The 14,481-nt window shown below is 47.8% G+C and overlaps 1 protein-coding gene and 3 pseudogenes across 1 annotated transcript; 1 reads left to right on the top strand and 3 right to left on the bottom strand.

Annotated features, from left to right (window-relative positions):
• Nucleotides 1-1,083: 1,083 nt before the first annotated feature.
• On the bottom strand, nt 1,084-1,521 carry LOC149096099 (uncharacterized). The gene has a single exon (XM_089281253.1). The coding sequence runs from the start codon at nt 1,519-1,521 to the stop codon at nt 1,084-1,086; it is 438 nt and encodes a 145-aa protein (XP_089137379.1).
• Nucleotides 1,522-3,795: 2,274 nt separating this feature from the next.
• LOC149096098 (uncharacterized) lies at nt 3,796-5,074 on the bottom strand (annotated as a pseudogene).
• Nucleotides 5,075-5,216: 142 nt separating this feature from the next.
• On the top strand, nt 5,217-6,582 carry LOC149096097 (uncharacterized; annotated as a pseudogene).
• LOC149096096 (uncharacterized) lies at nt 6,533-8,644 on the bottom strand (annotated as a pseudogene).
• Between the last annotated feature and the right edge of the window lie 5,837 nt (nt 8,645-14,481).

Raw genomic sequence — 14,481 nt, 5'->3', positions numbered from 1 at the left:
CGCTTATTACGACAAACGGTGGGTGCTGCCCGATGGGATACACACCGAACCAATCGAATATCAGATCTAGTTCACGTCAGCCGGAGGAAGAGTAGTGTTCGGAGGAACAACCAGCAGCTCTTCGCGCACGAAGCCGCGCTTGGGCCCGTCGCGCAGATTGTGGAGAACGGGCTGATCCGGTTTGATGAAAGACCTTTCAACGTTGTAAACTTTCAAAGACCAGATTGGATCCGTGGCCCTTTTCACGCCCCCTTCAAGCTCGCCGGGCTGGTAGAGATAACGAACTTGGACAAGAGAGGGGAGGATTTTTTCGCGTTTTCCAACAGGCCTCGTGTAAGGTGTCGACGGCCTTGCGTAAACAGATTTTTCTTTGATGGCGACGGCGGGTTTCATGCCGATAAGACTTGTGACCTCGTTGTTCAGAGCCGAAACAACTTCAGGAAGTCTTTTCACCCAGGCAGTGGACCGCTTGCCCTCAGGGAGAAGCATCTCTTCGGCGTACTGGTGCCCGAACAATCGCTCAGCCAGAGTGCGGTTGAAACGTTCGACAATGGCCTGGTCGCGGTGAATGTTAACGCGCCCGCGCCGGATAAAGGTTTGGTGCCTGTCCATCTCTTTGGTGACGGCGCCCATGAATTCGCGCCCGGGGTCAACCTGCAGCATTTCGGGCCATTCGAGAGGCGAGCGCTTGTAAATCTTCTGAAAGGCTAGTGCGACCTCATCAGAATTTTTCGAAGTCAGGGGTTCGGCCTCTTTGAAGCGGCTGGCCACGTCGACAACGGTCAGCGCGTATTTGAAAACTTTGCGGCCGCGAGGGAGCTTGTCGTGCGGCAGAAAAAGAAGGTCAGCCTGATGGACCCTGTTGGGCGTGGGAACGTCGAATTTCGGCCGAGGAATCCGCTTCGGCGCGGGGAGGTATATCTGCCAGAGCGCTTGCCTGATCAGCCACTTTTTTGCGGCTTCTTCAGGTATCTTGGCGGCCTCGGCCAATTTTTTGATCGCGGCTATGCCTTTCCAGTAGCCCCCGGGGCTGTAGTAAATCTTTGCGAGTTTCGCGTCGATATAAGTAAGGCGTAAAAAAGTTTAAAGGAACCGGAAGGCCGCGTAGCCCAGAGCGAGCGCCCCGGCGGCCACGAACGCGAGTTCGCCGTTTTTCTGCTGCTCGCTCGGCTGATAGAAATCTGAGAACTTCGGCTCCTTGGGGGGTACCATCTGTTCGTCAGGATGCGCCTGGTTGTAGAGTTTGAAGGCGTAGTCCGTGTTGGTAATGTTCTGCTTGGCTTGCTCTTTTGTTTGCGCGTTGGTCGCGATCCAGTCGAGAAGTTGTGTCCGGTCGCGCGTGTATTTGGCGTAAGCGGCTTGATAATCTTCGAGAGCTTTGTCGTGGCGCTTCTTTTCTTCAAGCGCAGCTTTGTCGCCCCCGCCGAGCGCCCTCGCCAGATAACTGCCGCCGATAAAAGCCGTGGCGTTCAACACCGCCCCGCCAATCATTATCGCGATGCTCGCCATGGTATATATCATCGGAAGATTTTTTCAAATGCTGGCGGGGAGGATTTTCTGGTCCTCAAGGTACTCTTTTAGCGCAATGCTGCCCGCCACGACGACGGTGAACTTCATGTAATTCATAAAGCTGCTGCTAGGATCAGAAGTGAAATTCTCTTTAACAACCTTTTTCGCGGCCCAGCCGATGCCCGCGGCTAATCCAGTGAGAGTTGCGGCGTCAATGACGATCTTGACAAGCTTGTTGTCGGACATGGCGCGCTTGATATAAGGAAAGAGCGAAAGTTTAAAACAAAATTAATCTGTCTTCCCCGCGTCCTTTTCTGCGCACTTGGCACAAAACGCCTCTTCTTCTTTTTCTTCTTCTTCTTCTTCTGCAACTTCGCCGCCAAAGACTTCATTCAAAAGATCGGCGGTCGCGCGAATGACGTTCGTGTTTATGTTGTACAACACCCTCGAGATAGTATAAAAGGTGAAGAAAGAGACGCGAAACTTGGGAACATCAACTGTGAACATGTTGATATGAATCACGCGCAAATATTTAAATCATTTTTTTTAAACCTCTTGGCCGTGTATCTTGAGCAGGTTTTGGCTGGACACTCTCGGGCTCAGGAGCGGGCTCTAATTTTGTCTAATGCGGCGTTGGCCATAGCCATGGGCTCTTCACGCTTGTAATAGAGCCCGCCCAGGGAAACGCCTATGCCGCCAATACCAATCCATTGGCTGGTGTTGAGGCCTAAAAGGCCGCCGCTCTTTGGGCTTTCACCTTCTGTAGACGCGGCTGGCTTAGGGGCCGCTGTGGCGGCTTTCGCTTGCTTTTCTGCGAAATAAGCCTCGGCCGCTTTCTTCTGTTCTTCTCGGGCCAGACGGCTTCTTTCGGCAACCATTTTTCCGGCGGCCACACGCTTGGGGTTTTTTACGCGCTGCGTGGTTGCAGCCTGAGTCGTAGCTTGCCTTGTGGTATCGGCGGCAGGCGCTGCCTTGGTCTCTACCTGAGGCGCAGTGACGGCGGAAGGCGCTGCCTTGGTCTCAGTGACGGCGGAAGGCGCGCTCTCGGATTGTTCGGTTGACATTGAAGCGAACCGTATTATAAGCAAATGAAAAAAGTTTAATTGTTAACAATTGTCAGCAAGACCTCAGCATTTGTTGATGAATGGTGACCATTTATTCTGCAGTTGCTGAGCCGGGCACTTCATCAATGCCCTCAAGCGGATTGCCGTGATGAACACCGCGTTGGCCGCCGCAAGAAACCGGCCGCACTTCGAAGAAAGGTTGCCGGCCAGATTGGAGAGCTCTTTGTTCAAGATGTAGTCGTTTCTGAGCTCTTTTTGGTAAGCCTCGATGTCTTTGATTTTGACGGTCATTCCGACCACTTTGGTTGCAAGAAAAATGAAGCTGTCGATCAGGCTTTCCGTCGTCTTCGAGCCCACGTACGTCTCGTAGCGTTTGGTGAATTTCTCGACCTCTTTGTCGCTCAGGCGCTTCACCTGCTCGTGGGTCAGCTGCACTCCGATTGCCTCTTTGGCTTTGCCTGTAGACACGAGCACGGCCAGCTGCTCGCGAAGAGCAGGAATGTCGGGGGCGGTTGGAACAAGGCCGCCTGCGAGACCACTCGACGGCACGGGCTCCGTTTCAAGAAGGTTCATAACATCTGCTAACGCGTCTTCTGCAGACATTGTGCAAGGCTATATACAACTTTCATTTTTTTATTCAAATAACTTTATCCCGTAGGGGTGCCGAAGCGCGAACATAAGATAAGAGAACTTTCGCTCTTTCAGCTTTGAAATCAATCCTCTGTACTCATCGGGGGAGAGCTCGCCGGCGTAATCGTCTAAGATGGCTTTCGTTGTCCTGGCCGAGGGGGTGTAAAAGAGTACGATCGCCGCCACGTTCTCACGGAAGGAAGCTGTTATTCCGGTCAACTTCTGGGTCAGCGCCCACACGCTGATACCCATATGCCGCGCGGAAAAGGCGAGATTCACCAGCTCGCCTGTGCGCCCTTTCACGTCTTTGGAGGCCGCACAGTCGTCGAGGATTATGAGCGTGTTGGTGCCCTCGGAAAGCCATCTCACGAGCTTCAACCACCTTTCTACGTCGTGCTGCTCGCAGACTATCACATCCATTCTCGGATCGTTTTCGCCAAGCCGGTGGTAGGTCTTGTTGTGCGTGAACGTCGGGCAGATGAGCACGATGTAGTCGAACTTCCCGCGGAAAGGGCCGTAGAGCTGGTCCACAACGAACCTCGATTTGCCTGAATTGGTCGGCCCGACGATGAGAGCGTTGAAGGGTATCTTGCCGGGGTCCATGTTCATATTCAATACTGCACATCTTCAAGCTGGCCGCCCATGAGGTTGAGCTGCGAGTCGGCGATGACGAATACGTGGCATTTAACGTCGCCTGAGCCTTCGGTTCTCCGCTCAATTTCCAGCTGGACACCGTCCGTACTGTTCACAATGCGCGTGCCACTGCCGTGCATGTTTTGGTCAGCCATCGTGCGCATATCAATCACAAGCCCGAACCTGTCACCGGTGTAAAACTTTGTCACATCCATGTGCTCCGTTTTATTTTTTTCTTTCACAAACAGGTTGCGGGCCTCTTCCCACATGTCCTTGCCTTCGATGCCGTTGTTGTAAAGCATGTTGGGCGAGCCGTTGACAATGACGCTGACTTTCGTCAGATCGGGGAAGATGAATTTTTCTGAATCTCTGGCGCCCGCAGTATAAGGCTCTACAAACAGGAGGAGGAGGGCTTTCAGTGACCTTCTTTGGGCGTTGACTTTGATGGTGATCCTCGAGTCAGTGTCTTTTCTGAAGGCTACCTCTTTGTCATGCATCACGTGGTCGTAAAGTAACTCTTTGCCGCTGGTGTAAACGCTCCGCGCCTCGTCTGCCAGAGTCTTGCTGCGGATCATTTTGTACTCGAGCTGGATGTTTTTCAGCTTGTATTTCAGCTGGGTTGTGTCGGAGCCTTTGACCACGTGTATAGCTTGGGCGAGTTTTACGTCGAACTTGAGGTCGTTGTAAAGGGCCTGGGGGTAGAAAACGCCGTGGTCGGTTAAGATATGATGGTCAAGCCTGATCCGGTACTTTTTTCCGTATACCTCGGTCAGCTTTTCTTCGGCGTCAACGCCCGAGGTTTTCTTGTCTCCCGCTTCTGAGCGGATCTTGCACAGATCTTCGCTCTGAATCCCTTCGAGAATCCTGTTGTCGCGCTCTTCCTGCGAAAGGAAAAGGTCTTCGAAAGTTTTGTAGATGTCGTACCCAACCGTGTCTTGTAGGTTCTTCCCGCAAACGACACGACCAGCCTGTCAACCAGCGCCCGCGTGACGTTCTGGACGAGGAGGTTGTTGGCGTGCCCCCCAGCAAGGTCGATGTCAAAGACAAGCGCTAGCGAGCCCGGCACCAGAACCTCGTTCTCGTTTAGCTTGAGCACGTAAACGTACAGCGTATTGCCGGGGCTGGCTTCAGAGGGGTTAAAAGTGATCCGCTTGACCGCGCGCTCGCCCTTCATGGCGTGCATGGCCTTTTCTCTGTACGTTGGGCGAAGGTTCTCCGGCACCTCTGCCATTGTGTATAAAAACACCGGCGATTATTTCTAATTTGAAAAATAATAATTGGCTTGAAATATATCGCTATGGCGGAAGGCGGTGGCGAATTTGGTTACGAAGACCCCGGCCTTGACAATCGGCTTGACCACGACTCTGATGAAGGCGAACAAGAGGTTGACACAACCCGTCCTTTTCAGCCAGACGCGGCGTCCACTCCCTACCAACCTGGCGACCCCTACCACGGGGGCGAACAAACGGAAATGCGTACAATGATGGACGAGCCGTCTGGCCTGCCTGACACTTCTTATGAAGAGACCCCTTATTAAGAGACCCCTTTGTTAGGCGCGCAAGGTGATCAGCAAAGATCCTGGGACAGTTTAACGAAGGTTTTTCCGAATGCAAGCGCAATAAATCTAGAAACCGAATACAGAAAGGGCGAACTGAATGTCAAAATGAAGGGCTTTGGCAAAAAACTTTATAAACTCTTCACCAAAGACAAGAGTACAGGCAGGACACGGCTAAACCCACAACTTTCAAAAGAGATCAAAGACTCTCTTGGCCCGATGGCGCAAGAAGTTATTGATAAAGATAATGAGGCCATAAGAACCGCCCGACAAAATTTGAAAGACGCTGAAAAGCAATTTAAAGAGGCGGAAAAGCTCGCCGCGAAAAGAGAAAAAGCCTTACAAGAGCTGCAGAAGCTTAGACAACGAATAGAGAGAAACCAAACAAAGATTGATGCTTTTTATGATGAGTATGGTTCCAATGTTGAAAGTGAAGCAGAATTGCGCAGGCTGAAGCAACTGCAAAAGAATTTACAAACAGATTTAGAAAACGCAAAAAAAGAGGTGGCCGCGCTTGAAAAACAAGCAAAAAACAAATAAGAAGAACAAGCAAAGGTCGACAGACTTAGAGCCAGCCTCGCGGCAAAAGAAAGCGAAAGCAACAACGTCGAAGAAAGGTTCAACCAAACAAAACCGTTGGACGCCCTGAAAGAGCAGGAAAGCGAGCTGCAGCGCCAAAACGAGGAAGACCAGGCGATCATCCAAGATGAGAATGCCTCGCCCTCTGAAAAAGAAGCCGCAGAAGGCAGAGTTGCAGAAAGAAACGAGGAGATCGCCCGTTTGCAAATTGAGATCGCGGAAAGGAAAAGGGGGCGGCCTCTCTTGGAAAGGGTCAAGGAGATCTTCAAAAAATATGGCGTGACGTTGACCGCCATTCTTCTCGCCGCCGGGACCACAATCGGCGCTGTCATCGGGGTCCTCACTAGAGGTTTGAAAGCCACCGGCAAAGCTTTGGGGAACGGCCTCAAAGATATTGCCGCGAAACTCGGCTCTCTGCTGCCCGGGCTGATTGGCTCGATCGTGAGCTTCCTGTTCAAAGCTGCCGGCCAAGTCGTCGGGTTTCTGGCCGAGCACACCTGGCTGCTCATTCTTGCCGCGGTGGCCTTTTTGTTCGAAAGATATTTTAAGAAGCAGCGTTAGCTTAGCGCCAAGCCGTGAACAGCAACGCCGATAATCCAACAACACCGACAATTACCGCCGTTTTGTTAATTTCGTGTTGCGGCGTTTTGCCTGCAGCCTCGGGCTCAATTTTTTGCGCCGGTGGCTGCGCTTGCTGAGTTTCGGACGAAGCTGGTTTCCTGTGGGGTGGAACCACACGCCCCGATTCGGCTGTTGCGGCTTTGTGTATTGGGTTGGACGGGTGGCTGTTGGGCGGGTTAATTTTTGACGGGCCGCCTGCCATGTGTTTGAGCCCAGCTTTTTTTGTCTCCGGGTTTACCTCGTTGTTCACCCCAAGTTTCATCCCGGAGACCGCCTGTTTCAGCTTGTTGTTGTAACCGATCGTGCTTGCGGTGTTTATTATCATCTGCGCGGGCATCAGCCAGGCCATGGGGGCAACAGCGAGATTGAGCCTGACCTTCGCTTGATCCACCGCGAGCTGGTACCTTTGCACGCTCGCGGCCAAGTCGGGCTGTCTGATCGCGTCTTCCATCAGCACCAGAAACTCGCTCTGGGCTTCTTTCGCCCGGCCCCCAGAACCGAGAATGCTGCTGCGGACGTTGACTTGCGCGCCTAGGACACAGTAAACGAAAGCCTCGATTGACTGGTTGATTCTCGACAAGCCAGCCTGCGTCAAACCGTTCGCGGTGTTGGGTGCAAACCAGTCGAACTGCCGATCTCCAAAAACATCGGGCCGTATAAACTCAATAAGGTCGCCCTTAATCAGTTTTCCACCTTCGTCGCTAAACTTGTTCCAATCAGGATACTTATGTTTTTGTTGGCGATTGCCCCCAAGGCTTAACATACAACACCCCCAAACCACTATTTGCCCCCCAAGTAAACCTGAAATCGCTTGATGAGTCTATTCCGAATTCGCCGCATATCCTTTTGTATAAAGCGACTTCGTAATGATTATTCATCTGGTCGAACGTCGGGTCTCCGGGCAAAGCGCTTATGCTTTGAACACCTCCAAGCTGGTACAAAATTCGCCTGACCGTGAAATACACGTGGAATTTGTAGAAAGCTCTTATCTGCAGGGGGAGATCCATCCCGCTGTCAAAGATTTCGCGAGAAACTCCGCACCTCTGTGTCGCGCAGAAAACCGCGAAGTTGAGCTGCTGCGGCCAATATTTCATGTCTGGCCCTCCTAACCAGTGTTTTGATTCGGTTCCAGTCGTGTGTTTGAGTTTTGTGTCTTGAAATATTTCTCTGAATTTCGTTATGAAATGTTGGTCAGGCGTGACGTATATTTGGATTGGGGCGTCGAATATTTTTTTCAAACTTTGCACTTTGCCGTCGAAAGGTACCGCAGGGATGGCCAATGTAACTTTTGAACCGAGGGACGACAGTTGATAAGGAAAACCCCCGTTGTCTGCCAAACCGAGCGCTTCTTTCATTTCGGCGCTCCAGTATTTTTTGTCTGAGCCGAAGACGCTTTGAAACGAGTCTTCGCTTTCTTTGAAAAACACCTCCGCGGTCACGTTATTTTTCTCGTCGACCGTTGCTTGTGAAATGAACCGGCTTTTGTCCGCTTTGGGGAAGCGGTTTAAAAAGTTTGTCCACGCCTTTTTCTTCGCCGCCTCCGCTTTTTTTAACGCAGGACTATTCCACAAATTGGCCATATTATTTGAACACAATTTTATTTGTTGAATATAAAAATGGTTGTTCTCACTATTGTCACGCAACGGAACGGCGAGACTATCTATTTCGAAGACAAGCTCCCAGGAGCAAGCTATGCCAGACTTTTGAGTTGTTCTTTATTCAACTCGTGGCATAATATGAGTCGTGTTGGCAGAATATTTTTTAAAGAAACTAATGACGTGATTGCATCATTACCTGAAGGGCATTACAATGTCGAAAGCATCGCAAAAGAACTGCAATCCAGTTTTGAATATCACAAGAAAAAAGGGAAAATTGGTCGTAGAAACGAATAACCCCAATTCTGTTCTTAAAATTACAACCGTCGCTGCCAATTTAGGCAACACTAATCAAGCGAAAGAAGTTTCCGTTGATTACGGTTTGGCCAATTTTCTTGGAATCGGGAGAAATATGAGGAAAGAAGAATATGTCAAAAAGCTTAACAGCCCGAGTTGCTACTTTATCCACTGCGATCTCGTTGACTCAACAAAAAACTTTTTTAATGGAAAGAAGTCAGACCTTCTTGCCAAGGTTGACGTCAGAGGAAAGCCTTATGAAAAAGTTAGCTATAACATCGACTCATCGCAAAATGCTTTCCGTGACGCTTCTACAGACAAGTTCATAAACAGCATCACCATTAGCTTCAAAGATGAAAATGGTGAACTCTTTGATTTCAAAGGCCTGCCGCTTCTTTTTGAATTAGAGTTAAATTAAATTTCTTTATATACGCAATGTCTTCGGCAAATCTGTTGCCACCAAGTGCACCGCCTGACATCTATCCAAGCCTTCCCGAAACGATCAATGCCCAGAATTTCCGGCTAACCGAGATCAGCAGAATTGAAAAAGAAATATCTGCTGAGGTCGAGCATTACAGGCTTGTGTTGAAAAAATACAAAAAAGCCCGGAAAGCGCTTCATTATTCCCTGGTTGGTCTTGGCGCCTTCACAGCAGTTCTGTCTTCTGGGGCTGTCGCAACATCACTCACTGGTGTTGGAATTGTTGTCGGCGCGCCTGTTGCCGGGATAGCCGCTTTATCTGGCGCAGTTTCCACTGGCCTGTCCGTTGTCAACAAGAAGCTTGAACGCAAAGTCAATAAGCATTCGAGAATCCATTCTCTGGCTATTGCAAAACATGACTCGATTAACCTCGCCGTCTCACAGGCTCTTAATGATAATCGGGTTTCTGACACGGAGTTTCAACTCATCACACGTGAAATGCAGAAATATCGCCAGCTTAAAGAGACTTTACGCTCGAACTTCTCGCGAATACAAACAAATCCGATCCAGCCAGATATCGAAAAAATAAAAAACCAGGTTCGGGACCAGGTTCGGGAAGAATATAGAAAAAAACTTGCGGATTAAACAGCAGATTTTGAACTAAATTTTGAGCGAAAAAACACGAAACTGTCTCTTTGTCTTATCAAAAACAGATGATTGTGTTACACCGCGTTACCTTCACATGAAAGCATGAAAGGGATGAGCAAAGACCTGAGGCTGGGGATAATCCACAATTGAACTGAAGTGACAAAGAAGCACGCCATGGTCGAAATAAGCACGTTCGGCATCGAGCGAATATTGTTGCACGAGAACAAAGTATTAGGCGCATTAACAGAACAAGCCAAGCTGGAGTTCTACAAAAAGCTTTTAAAACAACTCCACCCTGACGGCGAGCTCTATGATTTTGTTGAACGCCTTCGCGATTGTTGCATATCGCGAATCGACGAGAGTGTCAATGAAGAAATAAAAGGAACGATCAGAGGCCCAATGAAAACGCGGATAATGCAAAAAATAAAAGAAATGGAAGAAGAAAGGGGCAATTGAAAACAGAAAAGCGAAAGAAGAAAGATGGGCAACACAGACAGGCGGATCGTTGTGTGACTGGTTACGTTACTGTCACGCGTGACGTTGCGTGACAGGTCACCCACAAAAAAGCAAAACCCTGTCGGGAGGTGCTCGTTGGCTGTTCTTTGCCTAGCCCCGACTAGGACTTTTCCCGCCGCTGACAAGGCGGCTGTCCCGTTTTACCTCCGGACGAGGTTTGACATCTCGAGGGACCTCTGAGCACCTCCCACTCTCCACTGGGCCGGGGCGAGTTCACCCGGCGTTGGCACCGTGGACGGTCTCACCCCATACCCCTGACAAGCGCCTGTACGTGCCGTATTAGGAATCAGAGGTGGCCACCCTCACATCCCAAAGCACCATCATTTGCTCGCTGATATATTGTATTGTTTTTCAAGCTATATACATTGATCCTGTCGCCGATCCTTTCACTTGTGGTGTGCTCTCTGTCCTTCGCAGGTTTTCACACTTACGCATGCCCTTTTGGGTGGCGAGATGATGTCATGCTTGATGATGTCATGCTTTAGCTATATTTAGAGCTTGGCTGAATAAATTTTATCCCAACAACAGTTCTGAAGGCTAAAATGCGTGTGCTGTTTCACGCTATTTTCTTTATTTTCACGGAACTTTCTACGCCCGTTTGGCAGAAAGAGGTCAGACAGATAACATATCAAGTCGTTGAAGCCATGCGAGAAGCAGAGGAAACTTAAACAGGCTCGATCGAGGCCCTTGTTCAAGAATATTTCATGTTACGAGCGATCTAATGCTGCGTTCGAATCTTGCTGTTTTCTCGTTTCCTCCTGCTCGCTTCACTTCGGCAGCTTCTGCGGTGAAAAAATAACTTAAAGTGCGTTGGCTGGGCGTATTTTTTTGGAGAATTCTGTTCTGGTTCGTTATTTTCGTCCCAAACAAAAAAATCTTGAGTTGTCCTCCATGTTTTTCTTTACTGCTCGGCCAAGGGCCTGGGGGAATATTTGGTTCCAGTCTTTCTGTGAAAAAAATGTCACGCAACTCGCCGATTTCAAAACAAAACTTTTGCTTCGAACAAAGGTTAATATCGTCGCCTCTCAGTAAAATTTCTGAAAGATTTCGGCGTAATCTTTCTCGTCATACACGGGGTAGCCAAGATAATGTTTTTCTCCGTTTTTATAACACTCGTAACAGAGTCCTTTTTGGCCGCAAGAGTTGCATTTACTGCAAAACATGACCTTAACAATTCTTGATCGTTTTTCGCAAAAGGGCGCCTCATTAATCTCGTAATGCACCTCGTCCCAGCCCATTTCCTTTCTTTGCCTCCTTTTTATCGCAATATACTCCTTGTAAAGTTTCTCACGAAGCTCTGGAGGTAGGTTTTGAATGGCCTCGGAAAGCTCGCAGCTTTCTTTCCGGCCCCGCTTCAGCCACCCGCACTTGTTTGGCGCTCGTGCCTTCCCGGCTCCAGACATATTACACCCGGCTCGCCCCTTTCTAACATACCGCACTCCTTTTTTGTGCACCCGCGAGGGGCAGTTGAAACCGGCCAAAACCGGTTCTTTCCGGTGGCCGCGGCCGCCTCTCCGCCGCCCCTCGTTTGGCGGGACGCTGTGCGGGGTGCCGCTGTTGTTAGTAGTATATAGGGGGTCAAACAAATACTATTTCAAAGAGGGAGCTGCATTTAACCGTTTCGCAGCCCCCAGGCTCAACCGGCCCGAGCTTGTGAGGGCCGGACTTGATGGTGGGGGCTGCGATAAGCTTAAATAAAGCTCCCTCTGCGAAATGGTATTTGTTTGACCTCCTATATACTACTAGTATTTTTCCCGCTACAGCGCGCCCATTCATTGGCTAGTTCACGGTCACATGACATCTAACAATGAAACTGTTTCCCGCCAAATGCCATGAGCGGGCAACATTGCGAAAACTATGACGTCAAACGGGAAACAGTTCACTGTTACACGCGAAATGTTGATTGCTGTTGCACGTCATTTGTCAATAAACTGATAATTTGTTTTCCACCGGTTTGACCCATTTGTTTTGCTATATAACAAATTTACTTAATGACTGGTCCCTTCGGGAACAGTGAATTTTGCTTCCCTCGAATCTCAATGTTTCTATCGATTTCGTCTCGGGAAACATTGAGATTCTCAGGAAACAAAATGCACTGTTCCCCTCGGGACCAGTCATTAAGTGTTGAGAGAGAATGTCCACTAAGACCGCGCCAAATCGAAAATATGTGGCACATGATGAAAAATCAAAATTTTTCATATTCCTCACAGAGATAGCCTATGGTAAGCCTAGAAACGTGGTGTTTTTTTCATTCTTAAAATAGTTTTTAAACCCGCCAAAAAATAAAAAATTCGTTACGGTCCCACGTCTTGTCAAAAACACGCAAAATTTAGTGACTGATACCTTATCATAAACTTCGCTTTGTTTAATCCGCATCACAATAACACTCTAGTTTGAGCCTGAAAACCTATTTTTGAGGGGTTTACAAGTCTTTTGAGGTCAATTATACTTCTGTGGGTTAATTTTCAAGGTCACGACGAGCCGCTTAAAATCACTAAAATTCGCTTCCTCGAAATTCTAAATTATGCACACTTTTTCAATCGGCAAATTCGCTACCCGGTAAAACACCGAAACACCTAAGATTCTGACATTTCGAAAGAAGAAATGTCAGTTTAAAACCTGGTATAAAAATTATTTTCGGGCTTTTCATCAGCGCTGAGTACTAACGCTCTCAAAATCGTGATAATCACAACACTATGCTGCCAGAAACGAAAACAATAGGCAAGTGCCTGCAACCAGATAATCAAAAGGAACGTGAAAAACTCTTCTTGCATTTGATTTCTTCCGTATTTGGAGTTAAACTATGGCAGAAAAGTCATGTTAAGCTCACCTTCTGTACTTTGAAATATTAAGTACTGGTGTATTCAGAATCCTACACGATAACCATTACGACGCGTAGAGTTCGGCAAAGTACATCATCGTCTCATTGACATTCAACTAATGACTCCGAGACAATCCACCACATTCCTATTCCTTGTTCTTAAACAGCAATCCATAAAAGTAGTGAAGCCTTCCAGCGTCAGTCCCTTGCTTGTTAAAGCGAAATGCTTAAGACTGGTTTTGTCTGCATGCTATTGCTCGCGTTCCATAGCCTTTACTTGAATATTAGCCAGCATTTTGTTTTGTACCGCGTCCAGTTTCCCACTATTCAGCAGTTAATAACAATAATAGTAATAATAATAATAATAATGATAATAATGATAATAATAATAATAATAATAATAATAATAACAACTTTATTTAAGTGTCGAATGTATTTAGCACTGTTGTGTCAGTTGGGGACACTGTAAATAAATAAACAAATATTGCAAATAGAACATAAACTATTAAGAATCTCAACTGATGGGAAGCTGACCAGTTGGCTATTTACACAACGCGGTCGAGGAGTTGAACCCGGAACTACCGAGAATAAATCCAGGTAGCAGTAGGGTGAAGGATTTGAACCAGGGACCTCCAGATTTCAAATCCAGCGCCCTAAACCACTCGGCCACGCTGCCTCCCTTTTTGTTTGTTTCGGCATTTTTTCTGTTTTCTATGTTTTGTTGCATCTATTTGTTAGTCGCTTATTTTATGATACTTTCTCGTATTAATATTTTGATTTATTGTCTTTTTACAAGATCTTCAATTGCTGTAGGCCCGCGGTTCGACGCCTTGAAGCCTTTGGTTAAATTTATCCCCTATCTACTGGCTGTAAGTAAAGCTCCTTCGACTGTCAAAGGATGTCACTCACAATTTCAAAAGTGAAAGGCATGGGCTGCCTCTTTTCCTGGAGTCACGTTTATTTCCTGCTTCTGCTCTTCATATTCCACTTTATCTTATTAGTCTACTCCAGTCGGGTTATTCTTTTTCTACGATTAATTCCTCATTTTACAGTGTAAAATTTTCCATAATTCGTGTGACGTCCCGAATACATGTAACAGCAGTTTTGTTAAAGCCATTTTGGAAGGCTGCAAGAGATTTTCTGCTAATTCTGTTTCATCCAAAAAGAGCCTCCCTATCTGCCCTGATCATTTACATGCTCTTGTTCAAAGGTTTGCTGGAGTCAACGCTAGTTTGCCCGACATCAGAGATGTCTGTCTCTGTCTTGTTTCCTTCGCTGGCTTCTTGCGCTTTAATGAGGCCTGTACTATTAGATGGTATAACATTGACCTCAAGGATACGTATTTTTCCTTGTGTATTCCTAGAAGTAAAACCGATCAATATGGTTCCGGGTCAACCAGGGTAGTTGCTAGAACTGGTAACCCAACGTGTCCTTCTAATATGTTACGCAGATACCGTCAATTAAGTGGGGATAGCGTTAATTCGACAGAGTTCGTGTTCCGTTCCCCCCTTGTCTAAAGGTAAAAATAGAAATTATTCCTTTCGCGCGGGTTCTAAGCTTTCCTATTCTAGAGGTAGCTAGAGAACTATTTGT

This window comes from Orbicella faveolata, unplaced genomic scaffold, assembly GCF_042242905.1.
Source record: "Orbicella faveolata isolate gen_17 unplaced genomic scaffold, um_ofav_v1 contig_48, whole genome shotgun sequence".
Lineage (NCBI taxonomy): Eukaryota > Metazoa > Cnidaria > Anthozoa > Scleractinia > Merulinidae > Orbicella > Orbicella faveolata.
This window is presented reverse-complemented; position numbering and strand designations above follow the sequence as displayed.

Excerpts from the sequence above, each read along its gene's own strand:
- LOC149096099 (XM_089281253.1), bottom strand. The coding sequence starts at position 1,521 with ATGATATATACCATGGCGAGCATCGCGATAATGATTGGCGGGGCGGTG.